The 18,446-nt window shown below is 32.4% G+C and overlaps 1 protein-coding gene across 2 annotated transcripts in view; it reads right to left on the reverse strand.

The window, feature by feature from the left end:
* The window catches only part of LOC140447845 (uncharacterized), a 100,462-nt gene that overhangs the window by 70,595 nt on the left and 11,421 nt on the right, over positions 1–18,446 (reverse strand). The window contains exon 4 of one of the 2 annotated variants that reach the window (XM_072540739.1): positions 1,985–3,587. The exons of the other annotated variant lie outside the window; for it this stretch is intronic. Coding sequence (XP_072396840.1) covers positions 2,848–3,587 — 740 coding nt within the window. The 3' untranslated portion in view covers positions 1,985–2,847. Of the gene's footprint in view, positions 1–1,984; positions 3,588–18,446 lie in introns of those variants that run through there. 2 annotated transcript variants of the gene reach the window in all.

The following is an 18,446-nucleotide window of genomic DNA, read 5'->3' on the forward strand; positions in this document are numbered from 1 at the left end:
TATATATATATATATATATATATATATATATATATATATATATATATATATATATATATATATTAGTTCCGAATCAAAAACCAACTGTCCTCCTAGGTGAAACAGTTGTCTGGAAGGATACTCCCGAATGGCTTCGGTGTCCCAGCGAAGTCCTCCTTGAGGTCCGAAATTAGCACGGAGCTGGTGCTAATTGGCTCAGTTCCAATGATTACGGTCCTGCCCTACCTCTAGGTGCAGGCTGGAGAAAAAAAATGAGGGTGAAGTAGACAATACTCCCTGGCTTGTCCCAATGACCCTGATTCTAATAGAGTTGAAGTGGTACTCTCCCTCTGATGTTCTGAGGGAAATTTATAATTCCATGGTAGGTGGCTGAAAACAATTCCCCGTTACTTCTAATCTCAACATTGATAAAAAGAAATCAAAGAAGAAGTGAGGAAAGTTTCTTTAAGCATAAGAAACCGGAGCAAAAAGATAATTATAGTAGATAAAAAAAAACCCATCCAATCGGATGTAGCGTGACCTTGCTTCACATAGAGTAAAAATATAATGGCCTTGAACAAAATACTATATTAAAATATGAAATACTAAATCTGAATAATAGGATATGGATAAAATACTCCGATGTTCATTAAAATATCTGTGGAAATTGTAATAGATGTTAAAGATTTACGGAAAATTCAGAATTTTAATCAGATTCAGATCAAAGTTAGTTTTTATAATATAAAAAAAATTATTATTTACCAGATAGCTAAATCAATTCCGTGCTAGAAATCTCACTTCAACCTCCTGAGTTTCCGAAAACACCGTCAATTAAATTGTTATGGTTATACTTAGAATATTTAACTTCTTGAAGTGAAGGAAATTCTATGCATTAATTGGATTTTCTTTCGCTAACTACCACCTTTGTACCACTTCAAACTCTCGATCAAAAGTGAATTTTAATTCACAGTTAATTAACCAAGAAGAGCCAGGTTCCACTTCCCCCTAATCTCCTGTCATCTCTTTGGTTCGCAATGGTACCAAATTAGATCAGAGTGACAACTTAAATTATTAAAAATACACACTTAATGGGCAAATGAACACTTAAAGTTAGGCAACCCATACTACATCTCTGAAATTATTTTAATATAAATTGTTTATTATTTTAATATAAATTGTAATAAAAGTAACGACTGTTACAGCATCATTCTACGATATACCCACATTTCAAAGGCCATTATACGTCGTGAGTCGGACTTTTTAATGGTCCAAGTTTCTGATGCATAGGTAGCGATAGGAAAGATAAGCGTCCGTACTAGGCGCAGATTCGTGTTTCTGGTTATGTCCGTATCTTTCCACATTTTAGTAAGTTTGACCGTTGCTAATCTGGCCATTGTAAGTCGTCGACTTATCTCTTCTTCGCATCCACCATTCGCATTTGTGATAGCAGAACCTAAGTAATTGAAAAGGCTTACCACTTCAAACCCCGCTATGTTTCGTATTTCCGGCTGGTTATTACTAATTCGATCGATTATCATTTTCTTGGTCTTCTGTACATTAATTTTAAGTCCATATTCACGACTAATAGTATCTAGTTTAGTTTTTTTAATCAACTCAGTGGCTTATGAGTCCACAATTTGAGGTACTAAAATTGAAAATTAATTCCGGTTTTGGTTTACAATAGTAGTTTTCAAATATTGTGATTAATGATAAAATGTCTTTAAAATCAAACCTTAACTGCGGTCACAATTAACAATTTACTTCACCTTAATATACAGTAGAGTTTCTCTATAACTAGGCAGACTAATTACCTCGTTATAAGCCGATTTCGTTATATCAAACAACAATAATATTGTGCATACATATGAATATGTAGTTTTCTTAAACATTAGCTTCCTATAGTGAAGCCATTCGGAGCAATATAAGATGGTATATATTGTTTGAATGACGTTTTTGAAAAAAGTTGTGTACTTTTATTGCCAATTAAATAAATTAAAACAAAAAAGAGTTGTTTACTTTTATTGTCAATTATATACGATAAAACAAAAAATCTGTATTCTGTAAATCTGTATAAAGCGTATTTTCAAGGATAACATAAACTATTGCTTCTGCAATTGGGAGAAGTCTGTCATTTTTGACTGCTTTAAATTGTCCAGTATTCTATCTATCATATTTTCTAAAGATGTGAAACAGTTGTATGCTTCTTCTGTATGCTCGTAATAACCATGTTCGTTACAGAGGGAGTATACTGTAATATTGTCTGCTAAAAATCTTTGATAGTGACCTAAAACGTTCAGTCCTAATTCCAGTGCCAAAATTTATTATTTACTCAGGTATCATTAAAACACGTCACACTCCAATTGACCAATTGTTTGGTAAATTTATTCAGTGCTTTCACGTGTATCAAGTGTATCCTGTATATCATATAAAAATATATTTCTTCAACTCTACTATTACCTTCCAGCTTAAATTTGATCAAAACCTTTTTAAGTATTCCAAATATTAGTTAATACAACCAACAGTGAATTTTTGCTTTATTTAAAGTTTATCAAGTGCAATTATGTAAGTTTTTATAAATTATATCTTCAAGTAAAATACTTAAAATAAATTCCATATTTTTAAGATTTCTCTACAGTGTGTGATCTCATATGACTCTTTACATCAACTGCTTGATTAAATTCCTTAAAACAAATTACAAAGTTGTACGGCTTTTCTCCAGTATAAGATTTTAAACGCTGTTTCAAATTAACTACTTGACAAAACGGATTAAACTAAACTTCACATTTGTAAGGTTTTTCGCCAGTGTGCATTCTCACATGTGTTTTCAATTCAGAGGTTTCAAAAAACAAATTTCAGCTTGTAAAGCTTTTATTGCTTGGCTTCAGTGTGCATTATTAAGTGGTTTTTTTTCCAAAGGCTTGTACTCGTAAATTGCTTAAAACAAATTTCACACGTAAAAGGCTTTTCTTCAGTGTGCATTCTTAAGTGTATTTTTAGATGGCCTACTTGATTAAATTGTTTAAAACAAATTTTACACTTGTAAGGCTTTTCTCCAGTGTGTATTCTTAAGTGTATTTTTAAATTGTTTAATACACAAAATTGCTTAAAACAAATTTCGCACTTGTAAGGCTTTTCTCCAGTGTGTATTCTTAAGTGCATTTTTAAATTGCTTAATACACTAAATTGCTTAAAACAAATCTCACACTTGTAAGGCCTTTCTCCAGTGTGCACTCTTAAGTGTTTTTTCAAACCACTTGCTTCAGTAAATCGCTTAAAACAAATTTCACACTTGTAACGCTTTTCTCCAGTGTGTATTCCTAAGTGATTTTTCAAATTACCTGCTTTACTAAATTGCTTAAAACAAATTTCACACTTGTAAGGCTTTTCTCCAGTGTGTATTCTTAAGTGTTTTTTCAAATTACCTGCTTTACTAAATTGCTTAAAACAAATTTCACACTTGTAAGACTTTTCTCCGGTATGGGTTTCCAAATGCTGATTAGTACAAATTTCACATTTTTTTTCTTCGTCTCGTTGAATAACACATTCTTTGTTACATGTATGTATAGATATTGTTTCCATAATTTCCAATGTGTTCTCTCTAAGAGAGCCTAAAATAAAAGAAAACATTTAATACAACAGAAAAGAAAAACTTGTATCGATTAGCATAACATACATTTTATTATTTCTAAAATATCAATTGAAATGAAATTTTGAAAAATAATTTTACCCACGAATGGGTTTTCTCTTAGGGTGCGTTCATAACGGAGACTAGGTAAAAGGTTTCTATACCTATTATAATTATATTTAGTGACAACAGTGGCTCAAAGGCTGTGATATTGGCTTGCCAAGCCAGAGAGCCCTACACTAACATCATATTTTTTTTTCAGTTTCCCATTTAGTGCATGTTAGGCCTGTAAAGCAGTCGATTCTAGTTAAATAAGTGGTTGCTTCGTGCGACCTGAAAATCCTAACACTAGACCTTAGCAACAGACAGCTTTCATTGTATTATATTGGAAAGTTCGGTTTTCTCTCAAGAATGTCGTTTTCTAATGAAATAGTAAATAATAATAATGAAAAACCAACTTGCCAAGAAATTTAAATATTTTAAAAGTGCTGTGTGGATGCAACAGTAAAAGTCGTACAAATAAAGACCTTATATTGCATTGTTTATCTGCTCCAAAAAAGGTTTCAGTGGTAACTCGATTATTTTGACAATAAAAAGGCAGTTTGTCAATTAAAAGGATGGAAAACTGTATTAAATTTAAAACATATTTATCCTAAGGTAAGAGTACTTATCAGATTATCAGAGTAGGTACCTACTTAATAACAGATGTACAAAATCCATATTTTATATATATACATACATATATATATATATATATATATATATATATATATATATATATATATATAAACAAATAAAACAAACACAAAGCAAAAAGTTTAATTTGGATTAACTGAAAGAATTTCATAATATGAGAGAACCTTAAATAAGATTTTATGTAATTTTCTGCTCTAGCTTGGTATTTTATGGATAGAAACACAGGGCAGGATATAATACCTTATATTATCATATACATATAATACAACAAAGACTGATCGTTGCAAACTAGCCCATTCCCCCAGTGCGACATAGAAAATTGATTCAAAGTAGTCACTTTATCTCTTTCTAATGGGCCGGGTTTAACGTTCACCATAAATGAGTGACCAGATATTAGAAATTTGTGATCTATCACTTCAATCGTGTTGTTAGGATCCATTACCATTTTAAGCTAAGTTAATGCAACTTTAAAATTACTGTTTTGTCCCGTGCAAGCATCGCTAAACGCTATTATGTGTTTTTTACCGTCTGCCTCACATTTCAAATGTTTAGTTAAGCAGCATGCAATTTCCTAGGATCCTCTAGTTTAAGACAATGCTTTTACAGGCAACAAAATTACATGATAACTATTATCAGCCCGAGTCAAACACGCATCGATTTTCATTACAGCTCTGGCCTTTTCAGCTTTCCCTAGATGTAATTTATGATTGACCCTCAAGGTTGTTTTATCAGATTCGTTAGCTGCGTCTATGCGTAACTTAAATTTATCACACTGTTGACAAGTGTCCTTTCTAGGATGGTGAAAATGTAGGATCACGTCTAAACGTTTGGCATTCCTTTCATCAGGTAACTTAGCTTCCTCCGTGGATGTGTTGGTTGTTGCTCTGGAAACATCAGAGTTTTCTAACATTATTTCCACAAATTGGTCGCATTGCTCCTGTAGTGATCCTTTCCCAAGTTAATATGCTCCTTTTCTAACTTGGCTGCACCGTACTGAAGACGACCAGTAGTCAGAAATACGTATATACGGTTGCCTTCCATCTTATACACATGTTTTATTATATTTTTTTCTTTAATTGCGAGCTATGCCGATATCTTGTACCTTTTATATATATATATATATATATATATATATATATATATATATATATATATATTGAATTTGAAATTTCCGCGGGAGCTATATGTGGTTTCAATTGTTTTCCGGGTTTGACTCCGCGTTAAATATTTTTGGTTTTTAGAAAAACCATTGTTTTGACGACGTTTCGGCAAGGTCACACTTGCCATTGTCAAGTCAGATTCTGCTTCGTCTTGATGTTCCAGGCGAACTGATTTCTCGGTCGCTGCACGCTGAGTTTAAATATCTTGTTGCGCTTCTTGTCATTGGTCCTGTGCGCAGAGTGGGCGTGGTCTTCTTCGCTATTTTAATTTTTACGTTTTTCTGCAGAATTGTTTTCCACGTATTTGGGAGTCTTTGGGCATCATCTCTGGTGTTTAAATTTTTCGGATGTTTTTCGATCTCTATGGCTTCTCTGATTACACGTTTGGCCTTATTTTCGATGTTGGCTAGCATTGTTGTTCCATTTAAGTCTATTTTATGTCCTGTGTTTATGACATGTTGTGATAGGGATGAAGTTTTTTCTTTTCTTTCGATGGCGTTTCGATGTTCTTCGCGTCTAACCTGTATCCTTCGATTTGTTTGTCCGATGTACGATTTATCGCAGTCTTCACACGGGATCCTGTATACGCCTTGATTTTCCAATGCAACTTTTGTTTTTGCTGATGGTAATATGGTTGCGATTTTTCTGTCGGTGTTAAAAATAGTTTCTATTTTGTTTTTTCTTAGAACTCTGCTGATTTTGTCTGTCGTACCCTTTATATAGGGCAGGATAGTTTTGCCGACTGGTTTTTCTTCTTTTTCTGGATCTTTGCTGTTGTTTCGGGATTTATGTGCTTTTTCAATCGTGAACATGGAGAAACCATTTTTTCTTAGAGTTGTTTTGACTTTGTGCATTTCTTCATTGTTATGGTCCTCATCTGCCAGTTTCTCAGATCTTGTTATTAAGGTTTTTATTACCGAATTTAATTGTGCAGGATGATGGTGTGAGTCTGCGTGTAAGTACCTGTCAGTATGGGTTGGTTTTCGGTATACTGTATGTCCTATGCTTCCATCTTCTTTCTTAATAACTAACACATCTTTTTAGTGGATAGTGCTCGGGTCTCGAAATTCCATCAAGATATTGGCGATCCCTGGAAATAGTGGGGAGCCCATCGGGGCACCATTTATTTCTCTGTAGAATTAATTTTTGAAGGTAAAATAAGTGTTGTAAATACAATATTTAATGAGATATAAGGGGTCTTGATGGATACTGTATTTAGTTTTCAGAATGTTTAGAGTTTCGTATATAGGAATGTTTGTAAAGAGTGAAACGATATCGAAACTTACTAGAATGTCTGACGGTGAGATATGGGGTATTTTTTAAGACGTTTGATAAAATGAAAAGGATTTATAACGAAGGATGAAGCACTTTCGGCGAGAGGGAGGGCGGTGGAGTTTTGCGCAAGTACTTAGCCAATGGTTGTGTAGTGCAGTTGTATGCACTGACAATGGGACGTAGAGGAATATCGGGTTTGTAAATTTTGGGTAGGCCATATATTCTGGAAAACTTTTCACGAGGAAAAGAGAGATTGTTTTATGTCAACAGGAAGATAGGTTTTATTGATAATGGCTTTTGTTGTTTTCTCTAGATAAGTTGTTGGATTATTGGGAATTAGTCTGTAGTCTGAAGTATTAATGAGATTTGCGAGTTTATTAATCTAAGAAGAAGTGTTTAGGATGACGGTGGAATTTCCTATATCGGCGGTAAGAATAACTAGATTTGGATTTGACTTAAGTTCTTTCAGGGGTTTTTTCTCGGATTGGGTAATTTTCGGAATAGGAGGCTTTGAGTTTCTAAGAACTCTAGCGATGTCTTGGTCTAGTTATTTCCGCAACTTTGGAAATGGCTTCTTCAGTTTGACAGATAATTGTCTCAATTGGAATCTGACTTGGATAACAGCGTAATTCAAACCTTTTGCTAAAGCTTGAGTATCAAACAAAAACAGCAAAATAGAGATATATATATATATATATATATATATATATATATATATATATATATATACATTACACTTGAACCACCTTACACCAGATTCTTACAGTAGGGTACAGAAAGGATCCTCTCAATACCTGAAAACACAGATAATAAAAACGAAAGATATAAAAGAATCTTCAACCATATAAAAAGAAGCAACATCTCAAAACTTAACCAACTTAAAGACCCTTTAGCTTCACTCACAACTACAACTGACAATGCATGGTTGGTAAATCAATCTAATGTGTCTTTGCTTCAAGACATAAAATCTTTTCTATCACTAGGTCCAAAATGTTCACTACCAATCTCAGTGAAAGATATTGATATGTACACATAACTAGCAGACATTGAGTACTGTATTAAAAAACATCCTACAGAATCACAAAATTTGTAACGTTCAAAAATCACAAACATAATTACTAACCACATTAAAATTAACTGTCATTACATCAGTCCATCCATGGCTATTGAAACAAAAATGAGAAAATTTCTGAAAGACAACCCTGACATAGTAACGAGAGCAGACAAGGGTAACACAAGTCATAATGGACAGAAACGAGTACATCACCAAATCATTTGAGCTGCTCAACGACCCACATTCTTATAAAAAAATCTCCAAAGATCTGACTTCATCAGTAGAGAGGAACACTAATTACTGATAAAACAACTACATGACGAGGGATAAAACAACTACATGACGAGGGATATATCACGACCAAAACAAAAAAGGAATTAACCAACTATACTGGTACCACCCCAACATACTATGGACTTCCAAAAATTCACAAAGAGGGGTGCCCACTACATCCTATAATTGTATGTAAGAATGCCCCACTCAATCTTTGGCTAAGTATCTAGCAGGTATTATTGACACTTCTTTTTCTTCTTACAATACCTACAAAATGAAAGATTCTTTTGAATATGCAAATAAGATTATTGGGTTTTTACTATCTTCAGGATATGTCTTGGCAAGTTTTGATGTTACTTCCTTGTTTACCAACATCCTTCTCGAATTGGTAGTTCCTATTCTGACAACTAATTACCATCTGATTGAACAGAACTGTACAATTCCCAAAGTATTGTTCCTGAAACTGATTAACTTTTTATACAACAATACATATTTCGCTTTCCAAAATGAATGTTACGTCCAAATAAATGCAGCACCCATGGGTGGAGCCATATCCCCATCTTTGGCAGAAATTGTAATAAACTCCCTACTTCACTTCTGTACTCGAGAAGTTGATTTCCAGTTTCCCTTCATCTACCAATATGTAGACGACCTCATATGTGCAGTCTCAGCTGACAAAATCAACTACATTCTTAACATATTCAACTCATATAACACTCACCTACAATTTACTGTCGAAACAGAGGAAAATAATATGACGCCATTCCTAGACACCAATGTAACCAGACATGATGATAATACAATAAGGTCAAAGAACAGAAGATTAACATCATTAAAGGTCTGAAAAACAGAATAAAAAGAATTTGTCACTCTTCTAACTACAATACGAACATCAAGTTACTTTATCAGATTCTTAGAAAAATCACTATCCTAAGATGCTGCTGAACAAACTGCTCTTCCAAGATATGCCAACGGCATACACAACGGAATACACCAAAGACAAACATTAGAAGGAGAACCAGTAGAACTTTTCTATGGGAGATTGCCTTACATCAGAGGTTTATCACAAACCTTTTCAGACAATTTAACATAGCGATAGCAAATTCAGTGTACAAAAGATTAGGGTCATACTTCACTCACCTGACAGAAAGAGTTAAAAAACTGGATAATTTCAATGTAGTGTATTTTATTCCATGTGGTTCCTGTTCGGAAGTGTATGTCGGTCAAACCATCCAGAAACTATCAAAAAGAATAGCTTTGCATAAGAGTGATGTTGTGAGGAAGCCTACAAGTACCGCTTTTATCCAACATATTAGGAATACTGGACACATTGCCAACTATGAAAATGTGGAAGTACTAAACAGGGTTGACAACCAATTCAAGAGAAATTTCATAGAAATGTGCTACATCCATAACTGTAGCTCTTCTATGAACTGTAACAAAGATGTGGAAAACTTAAGTTGTATTTACTTATTTTGGCTTCAACAAGACTTGACAAGAAGTAACAGACTGGAATATGGAGGCAACTTATCATAACATACACAGATAAAAAAGTAAAGTTCGTGTAACCTTCTGGCTAAGGTCTAGTTTTAGGGTTTTCAGGTCGCGCAAGCGCCCCTAACATGACTTAACGACTACTTTCGTAGCCGGGACCGACGGCTTTACGTGTCCTCCGAAGCACGGTAGCAGCTCAGTTAAATTAGATATTGAAAATTTTGTCGGTGCCGGGATTTGAACCTGGATCCTCTAGCTTGTTAAGCCAGTAACATAGCCGCTGAGCTACGGCTACCACAGATGACATACACAGATGACCTACCTGCACTTGAGAACATATTTCATTTCCCGGCTGAATGTATTCCTTTAAAAGTTTTGTTCCAACTGGTGGTTCCATGATATTACATGAGGTGTAGATATAAACACAGAATACACCATCCCAACAAGAAGGGAAACGAAGGGCTTTTTCGCAATCCAAATTTCTTAGCGCATGTGTGAATCCGCAATGTTCTAATTAGTTTAGTTGGAAAATTATTTATTAAATGTTCATAATAATTTTAGACTTTTGTATTTCAAAATAATAAATCAATCACTGTATGACCGAGAACTGTCAATTTTGAAATACGTTTGTGTCATGTCTAATTGACAAAATATTTTACGTGTTTGGTTCATACGCTGGTGTATGTAACTTGGAATCCCAATATGAATTTCCTTTTTTATTTTTGAAATATTTAAAAACCCCACGTTAATTTTATTAAATATATGTAATATACGCAAAAATGCTAAATTGTAAAATAAAATGAAAATTGTCAAAATTATCCGAGTTGTTGGTTTTTGAAGTTATACTTCTAGACGCGCGACCATGCTTCATTAGTCTTCTATATTCTCCTTGTTCGGGCTTTATTGGGCTGTTTATTTTAATCATTTTGCTTTTAATAATTCTTACTTTTTCTTTATATTTTACTTTTTATTTTCTATATATCTTTTTTCGTAAGACATATTACTTTCGCTCCGTATGCTATCACCGATCTAATTGCTGCTCTATATATATTTGTCTTTGTTTTTTGCTGTTTTTTATCATTAAGTGGCGGGTGATATTTCTAAAACACAATGTTCTCTCGCCTTGTGTGCGTGTTAGTGTCATGCGTTGGATGTATGATTTGGGGTGGTTGATGCGTATTTAGTTATCACTAGACTTCGGCAAATATGCATATTGCATATTTTGCATATTGTGCATATTTTATGCAAATATTTCATATTTTGGCATATTTGTATAAAAGTTTGCATAAAGTGCATAAAAGTTCAGATTTTTATACTGTATTTGAAAATTTTTAAACATACCAATTTATTTCAATTCTTGTATAAAATTTTGTAGTCATTTTAATCAAAAAATGATCTAAGTACGTAATCTCTACAGGTACAAAACATTTACAATTTCAAAGAAGATCAATTTAAGTAGCCCTCAACATTCTTAGAAAGTCTCGGTCACTGAGGCATTCAGTTATTGGATAATCGCTAAGGGTTCGCTCATTTGCATTTTATGATCTAATCCCCAAATCTATCTACAATTTATTGTATCTTAACAGCAGGTAAACGGCTAATAGTTTTGTTCCTAATTTAGGGATTTTCCAAAATCTCCCAGTTTATTGAATTAGGTACCTAAACATTTCTAATTTGATGCTCAGATTTGTAAATCATTTTTGTTTTGATATTCAAAGCGTAAACACCCGTTGTGCGTAACAAAAAGGAAGATTGTGATTTTATAATGCCTAAAACAACCAGTGCTTCAACTTGGATTAAATCTTATAAAGAGTGTCTATGGATATGGGAAAAATCTACTGTTCAGTCTGTGGCAAAATTGTAAGTATCTAATATTTTCTATTAAATATCTAATATTTCATACATACAGGGTGTTTCCAAATGACACTTACAACGTTTGACTGTAGATACTTCTCGAAAAATTTAACAAAACCATATAGTTAATAAGGGGTCAAACTTATTTACTTTTCGAGATACAGGGTGTTAAAATTAAAAAAAATTAAATTCTTTTAGTTAATAACAACAATAACTTTAAAACCAATAAACGTATTTACTTGAAATTTAGTACTCGTAGGTTGTTTTTAAATGAAAAATAGCTTCCTTTAGTGAGAAAAAATTGTCCATGGTACAATACAATGGTGTGTATTTAGAAAAATTTTTCACCTTTACTTTTTTTTATGAAGTCAGCTATTCTAAAACACAATTATTTTTATTGTAATTTAATTAACAAAAAAAAACTTTTGTTGAATTTTAAAATAAGTTATATGATGTACTAATGGTTAGTAACAAAAACTAATTTGTGGATTAATACTGCATTTAAAACACTTAGCGAGTGTTTTTTTTCCAAACCAGTTATTTGGTTAACCAAAAACACCTTGTATATTTTTATATTTTAAAGGTTGGGTTAAAATAAAGGTTTTTATTTTTATTTATAGATAGCATGTGAGAAGAAATTTCAGATAGACCAACATGTGAGAACTGCTTCACACATTGCAAAAAAAGGAAAAATAGGAGGAAAACATCAAACTTCAATGGCTAAATGTTTCCAATCTACTTCAAAAAAATTAGATGAGCAAGAAACTTTTAATGAAGACTTGTGTCGCGCATTAGTGTCTGCAAACATACCGCTTTCAAAATTAGCAAATGTAAATTTTAGTTCGTTTCTAAAAAAATATTGCAAACTTAATGTTCCAAGTGATCGGTCTCTAAGAAGAAATAATGTGAACGGGCTATACTCGTCGGTGTTAATTAATATTAAGGAAGAAATTGCAGATAATTATTTTTACATATCTGTAGACGAAAACACTGATTCCTCAGGAAAGTATATTGCTCATTTATTGATTGGTGTTCTTAAAGAAGATACCTTACCAAAATCTCATCTTATTTCATGCCAGCAACTTGAGAAAACAAATGCTTTAACAATTTCGCGTTTTATACAAGAAACATTAGCAACTTTTTTTCTTCCGACAACTATTCCTTCTAATAAATTACTGCTTATTTTATCGGATGCTGCTCCTTATATGGTGAAAGCAGGACAAAATTTAAAAATATTTTTCCCAGATTTCATACATGTTACTTGTGTAGCGCATGGATTAAACAGAGTTGCAGAGGAAATACGAAAAAAGTTTCCTCTTGTAAATACCATGATATCCAGTGTCAAAAAAGTATTTCTTAAATCTCCTATAAGAATTCAACTTTATAAAGAAATGCTAGCTAACATTCCTCTTCCAGCACAACCTATTTTAACGCGATGGGGAACATGGTTAGAAGCAGCTAATTTTTATGCAGATCATTTTGTTAAAATAAAGAACATAATTGATACGTTAACAGATGAAAGTTCCCAATCTCTTTTGGATTCTAAACAAACTTTTCAGAGTAACTTGCTTCAACAAGAACTTTCATTTATAAAATCAAATTTTAGTTTTGTTCAAAAAACAATTACTCAGTTAGAATCACCAAAACTGTCATTGTTCGAAAGTACAGCATTAATAAAAGAATTTGCGTCATGTTGTCGGAACGTTAGAGGTTATATTGGAAAAGATATTTTAAAAAAAATTGAAGCTACTATGGAAAAAAATAAAGGTTACCATATTCTTTCTGAAGTAGTCAGTGTTCTAGCTGGAAATATTTCGGAAACAATTAATTTAGAACCAAATGTTTTGGTTAGTTTGAAAAATGCTCCCGTTACATCAGTTGATGTTGAACGAAGTTTTTCCATATATAAATATATGTACTCAGACAGAAGCCACAAGTTTTTGTTAGAAAATTTTGAACACCACTTGGTCATTTATTGTTACCATAATTCTAAATAAGTTTATTCATACTTAAAAATGATGTAGTTACTTAAAATAAATGTAAATCTTAATGAATAGTAGGAAATATTTAGTTATGTACACTTTTTTTTTAAATAAAATTGTTACTATTTTACGATTTTTTTATTTATTTGTATGCATATTTTGTAAAATATTTGCATATTTTCGGGTAAACACGTGCATATTTATGCGCATATTTTCTACATTTTTATTTGCATATTTGCCGAAGTCTAGTTATCACGGTCCTATTTGGTCTAATTAGTTCTTCAGTTTCCGTATTCGACCATTTTATAACGCCAAATGAGTATGTGAAAAGTGGTATTGCGTATGTGTTTATTGCTTTTATTATATGCTTGGAATTAAGGTTGCTTTTGAGTATTATTATCCCAGATTTAGCCATACGGCTCACACTCCCTCTAAGGGGAAAATTCACTCATCCCAGATACCTACGGTATCAAAAGGATTGAGCTCTGGTGGGACTCTTTCCGTCTTTTTGCAGACCAACGTAACGAAAACTCATTAACTAGAGATTTAGTCAATCTCCGTCAAGCCCCAAACAGAAATCCTCGACAATTTCATGAAAAAGAATGAATCTTTTAAATACTATTTCAAATCACATTGAATTGCACACGTAACATAAGGAAGTTAAAAGAAGTAAAAAAAACATTTCCAACAAGCTCTAACCATATTTTTGGCAGATCTAAGAGAACCCCTAGGATCAACAATTCGATCCACGAGACCACCGAATCTCGCTCTTGCTATCCGATATATTTAGAAAAAAAAAATATTAGATATCTTCAAAAATCTCATAATTATTCCTTATCATCTTCTAACAAACCATCTGGCACTTCACAAACGACACAATTTAACTCATACCCCCGCTCCTACACGATGGCAGCCTGAGGTGCCCAAGCCTCAATGGCCACAGCCATTCTTTAGGCCAAATCAAATGCCTTTGCAATAACAGCCATTTAACAATAATCCAAGAGGGACATTTCAACCCCCTAGATTCCAACAAAATCAACAAATCACTCAATATGCACAAAGTTCTACAACTAACCAACCCAATTTTCATAAACCAGATCATTATCAATCATATAAGTCAACACCTATAAGCGTATTCACACGCCAAACCGGCAATAGAGCCCAATCTCAAAGAAACTTCCGCTTTCAACAAACAGCCAGCCACCGATTCACAGTGGAAGAGCTCTTTAATATCGAACAACAAGAGCAATTATGACGAAGGTATATAGCCACATACCCAGATTACTCTTACTATGAACAAAAAATCCAAGAATATGACATATGACGAAGATGTAAATTTTCTAAGATTTCAAAAAGAAACTTAGTAGAATTGCATTTCTTTGCTAACAAAAAAGGGCTTTCTTACATCAAAATTTAAAATCCCCCTCTTAAACTTCTTATTGATACAAGAGCCACTAAATCTTTCCTTAATCCTGATATAGCCAATAAATTCTACAAAAATAATATTAAATATGAACCACTTGCTACATCAATTTTTCAGAATCATTCAGAAGATTATTGTGTAGAAATTCCAATTTTTCCCGAATTTAGCTCGGATAGTAACTTAAAATTTTATCTTTTCAAAGTTCACAAGACATTTGATGGTCTTAATCTTAAGGCTTCTAAAAGCAAATCTCGATTTTACCCAAGCTACTCTTACTACAGAGCATTCTATTCTTCCTATTAATTACTATGTCACAAATGAAACCTAATTCTATACAGTCCACCAGAGCCCTAAACAATTTTACAAGTCAAATTGCCAGTAAAAGAAACATCAGGTAAAATCGTCATCCCAAGAAAAGAAGTCGAAGGTGCAATCCTAAGAGAAACTCTCTCCGTCGCATGTAATCAACTTGCCTGGACCAAGCTAGTCAATAACACCGATGAATATATTCAAGTAGCAATAGATCCCATCAAAAGTCAACCAATAAATCTAAGAGATGTCGATCTTTTCCTAAGAACCGATCATTTTAATACAAAAGGAGAATCTCACCGAAGACGACAGTGCAGGAAGTTTGCATCATGTATATTTCATCATTCAGACAGTCAGTTAACATTTACTAACCAAATAAAACACCATATACGAAAAAGAGATGAAGTTCCGGTTTACACCAAGTCAAATCGGTATCCACACATCCATAAGGATGATCGATCAAGAAATCATCAAACCTAATCAATTGCCCTGGTCATCCCCAATGTGGGTCATTCCAAAGAAACCAGATGCCCCAAGAAAAATTAAATGGCGAATAGTTGTCGACTACAGAAAGGTGAACGAGAAAACCATCGATGATCTATATCCAATTCCAAATATAACAGACATTCTGGACAAACTAGGACGCTGCCAATACTTTTCCACCCAGATGTAGCCAGTGGATTCCATCAAATTGAAATGAAGGAAAAAGATATTTAGAAGAGAGTAATGGAGAATGTACTAAAAAGACTTACAGGCGAAATATATCTAGTCTACATGGACATTTTCAACCTCTCTTTAGGAACATATGGTAAATCTTAAGAAGATTTTTGAGAAATTAAGGGAAACAAGATTTAAAATACAAGTTGACAAATGCGAATTTCTTAAGAAAAACTAATGCTTATACTAATATACAAATTACCACTAATACGTTATGTAAGCAACACTATTGTTTATAAATACTAAAATAATTAACTAAAAATGCCTAAATAGGTTTTTAAAAACTAAATACGTTTTTTATAGATAGGTATATTACTTGTGGATGGAATAGTACAGTAGCTATTATTCTGTAAGTTTCAGCATGCCAGATAAAATTCATTCAAACTGATAACATTTTTATTGTAATCTGCCAAAGTGTTGTAGTCTACGAAGTCTTCAAAAAATTACTGAAAATTTGGTCTGTAAACCTGGTTTGAATAATGACCAAATATTTGATGCCCTAAAGTTAAAAGTGAACACAATATTAGATCAGGACAAGCACTGTAGTATTTGTATTAATGAAATGTCTATTAAAAGTAATTTATTTTTTGAGTGCTTGAGATTTCACAATTTATTAGGAAATTTGTCACATAATTTTTTAAACTGTTCTAATTCTTGTTTTGAGTCGTTTTGTTTTTTATATGTTTTTGTATCTAAAACTTTCCATTTTAAAAACCTTATTTAACATTTCAGCTTAAAGCTGGTCCGAATATTTACTTTCTTTTAATGTGGATAAAACAGTAGCATTATCCTATCAAGGAGCTCTTCAACTCTCAACAGCCAGAGCAGTACTGTTGATTCTGTAAAATTTCTTGGTAGTTTTTTAGACAGCAACCTTAGATGGTTCCTTCATATCGATTTGTTAAGTAAGAAACTAGTCTCAGCCTGCTATGCAATAAGATCTGTTTCGAAGGCAATAAATTTAGAATATTCCAAAATTGCATATTTTTCTTTGTTCGAGTCTCATCTTCGATGTGGTCTTCCTTTTACGGGTTCTGATACAGCTGCCCGATCCGTTGTAATTTCTTAAATAAAAAAAAGTAATAAGGTATCTGTTTGGCCTCAGAAGAACAACACATTGCAGAGTCTACTTCAAAGATCACAGGATTTTAACACTTCCTTCTTTGTATATTTTTGAAACTGTTTCATGTCTTTCCATCAAGACCTAATCATGACTACTCCACCGAAAATTCAACCTTTGATGTTTATTTACCGATCCCGTTCACTGAGTTAGTATTCACAGTAAATCTATATTATATTCTGCAAAAAAACTATACAACTATCTCCCTTTACGACATATCTATCTGAAAGACCATATTCTTCAGTAGAAGAGTTTCTTAATTATTAATAACTAAGAAATTACAATATCTTTATATACAGTTCCATGGTTCTTTACCCGTGCGTCATCATTACCCAAAGTAGCTTAAACTTATTAGTTCCTGCGGTTGATTATGCAATTTGTTATTGTCTTTTTTCTCCGAGTCTTTGTAAGCTTTGTCCATAAAATTGTAAAATTTTCAATGACAATAAAGCATATTTCTATTCTATTTCCATCCAGGTTATGCTTATCCATGCCTATGATGGTCTTTTAGAATGGGATGGAATAAGGCATATTTACTTGCATTTTATAAACATTCAGAAGTGGTTAATTAGAATTATTTATGGAAAAAATTTAAGATATTACAGAAAACTATTATACAACGAGAATCAATTTTTAACTGTACGTAAATTGTTCTATTACAAAGCCCTTATACACATACATGAAACAAAAAAGGATAATATTAAACATTAGCAATCGTGCGCATTAAACTAGTTATACAAGGAATAATGCAATTTTACCTAAATGTAATAAATCCATACTCCAGAAATATGTTGGCTACATAGGGCCCAAATGATACAATTGTCTACCGGAGAATGTAAAACAAATTAAGAGTTACAAAAAACATAGATATAAATATGAAACTAAACAATGGATTGGAAACAAAACAACACAATTCTGTGAAGAACTGATTAATTCATAATAGTAATAAATAAAAAATATCTAAATAGACTTTGTTTACCAACTATAACATTTCTTAAATTTATTGACATTATGTCACATGCTATATTAAAATGAATGTATTTTTGTAAGTGCGCATATGTAACTGTTTATATTTATACATTTCTTAAATATTTTTTTGTTTATATATATATATATATATATATATATATATATATATATATATATATATATATATATATATATTTTAAGTCTCAGGCACAAGGAGTGCTACTTTTATGGTAGCTCTACTTCAGTGATTTTTCATGTTTATTTAGTATTCAGTATGCTTATTTCTTGTAAATCTATATTATAATGTAAGCTTCCTAAATAAACATTATTATTAGTATTAATTGCAATAAATGTCTATTATTATTGTGTTTTATTACAACTGTTTACCCTTCCCTACCACAAAAGTGATATATCCAGGTGAATTGAATGTAGTACTGTACAACCAGAAGTTTCAGAGACCCCAGATAAGAGAAATCGAAGGGGTATACATGTATATTAATTACAGTAAATTTCTAT

The sequence above is a fragment of the Diabrotica undecimpunctata genome, chromosome 8, assembly GCF_040954645.1.
Source record: "Diabrotica undecimpunctata isolate CICGRU chromosome 8, icDiaUnde3, whole genome shotgun sequence".
Lineage (NCBI taxonomy): Eukaryota > Metazoa > Arthropoda > Insecta > Coleoptera > Chrysomelidae > Diabrotica > Diabrotica undecimpunctata.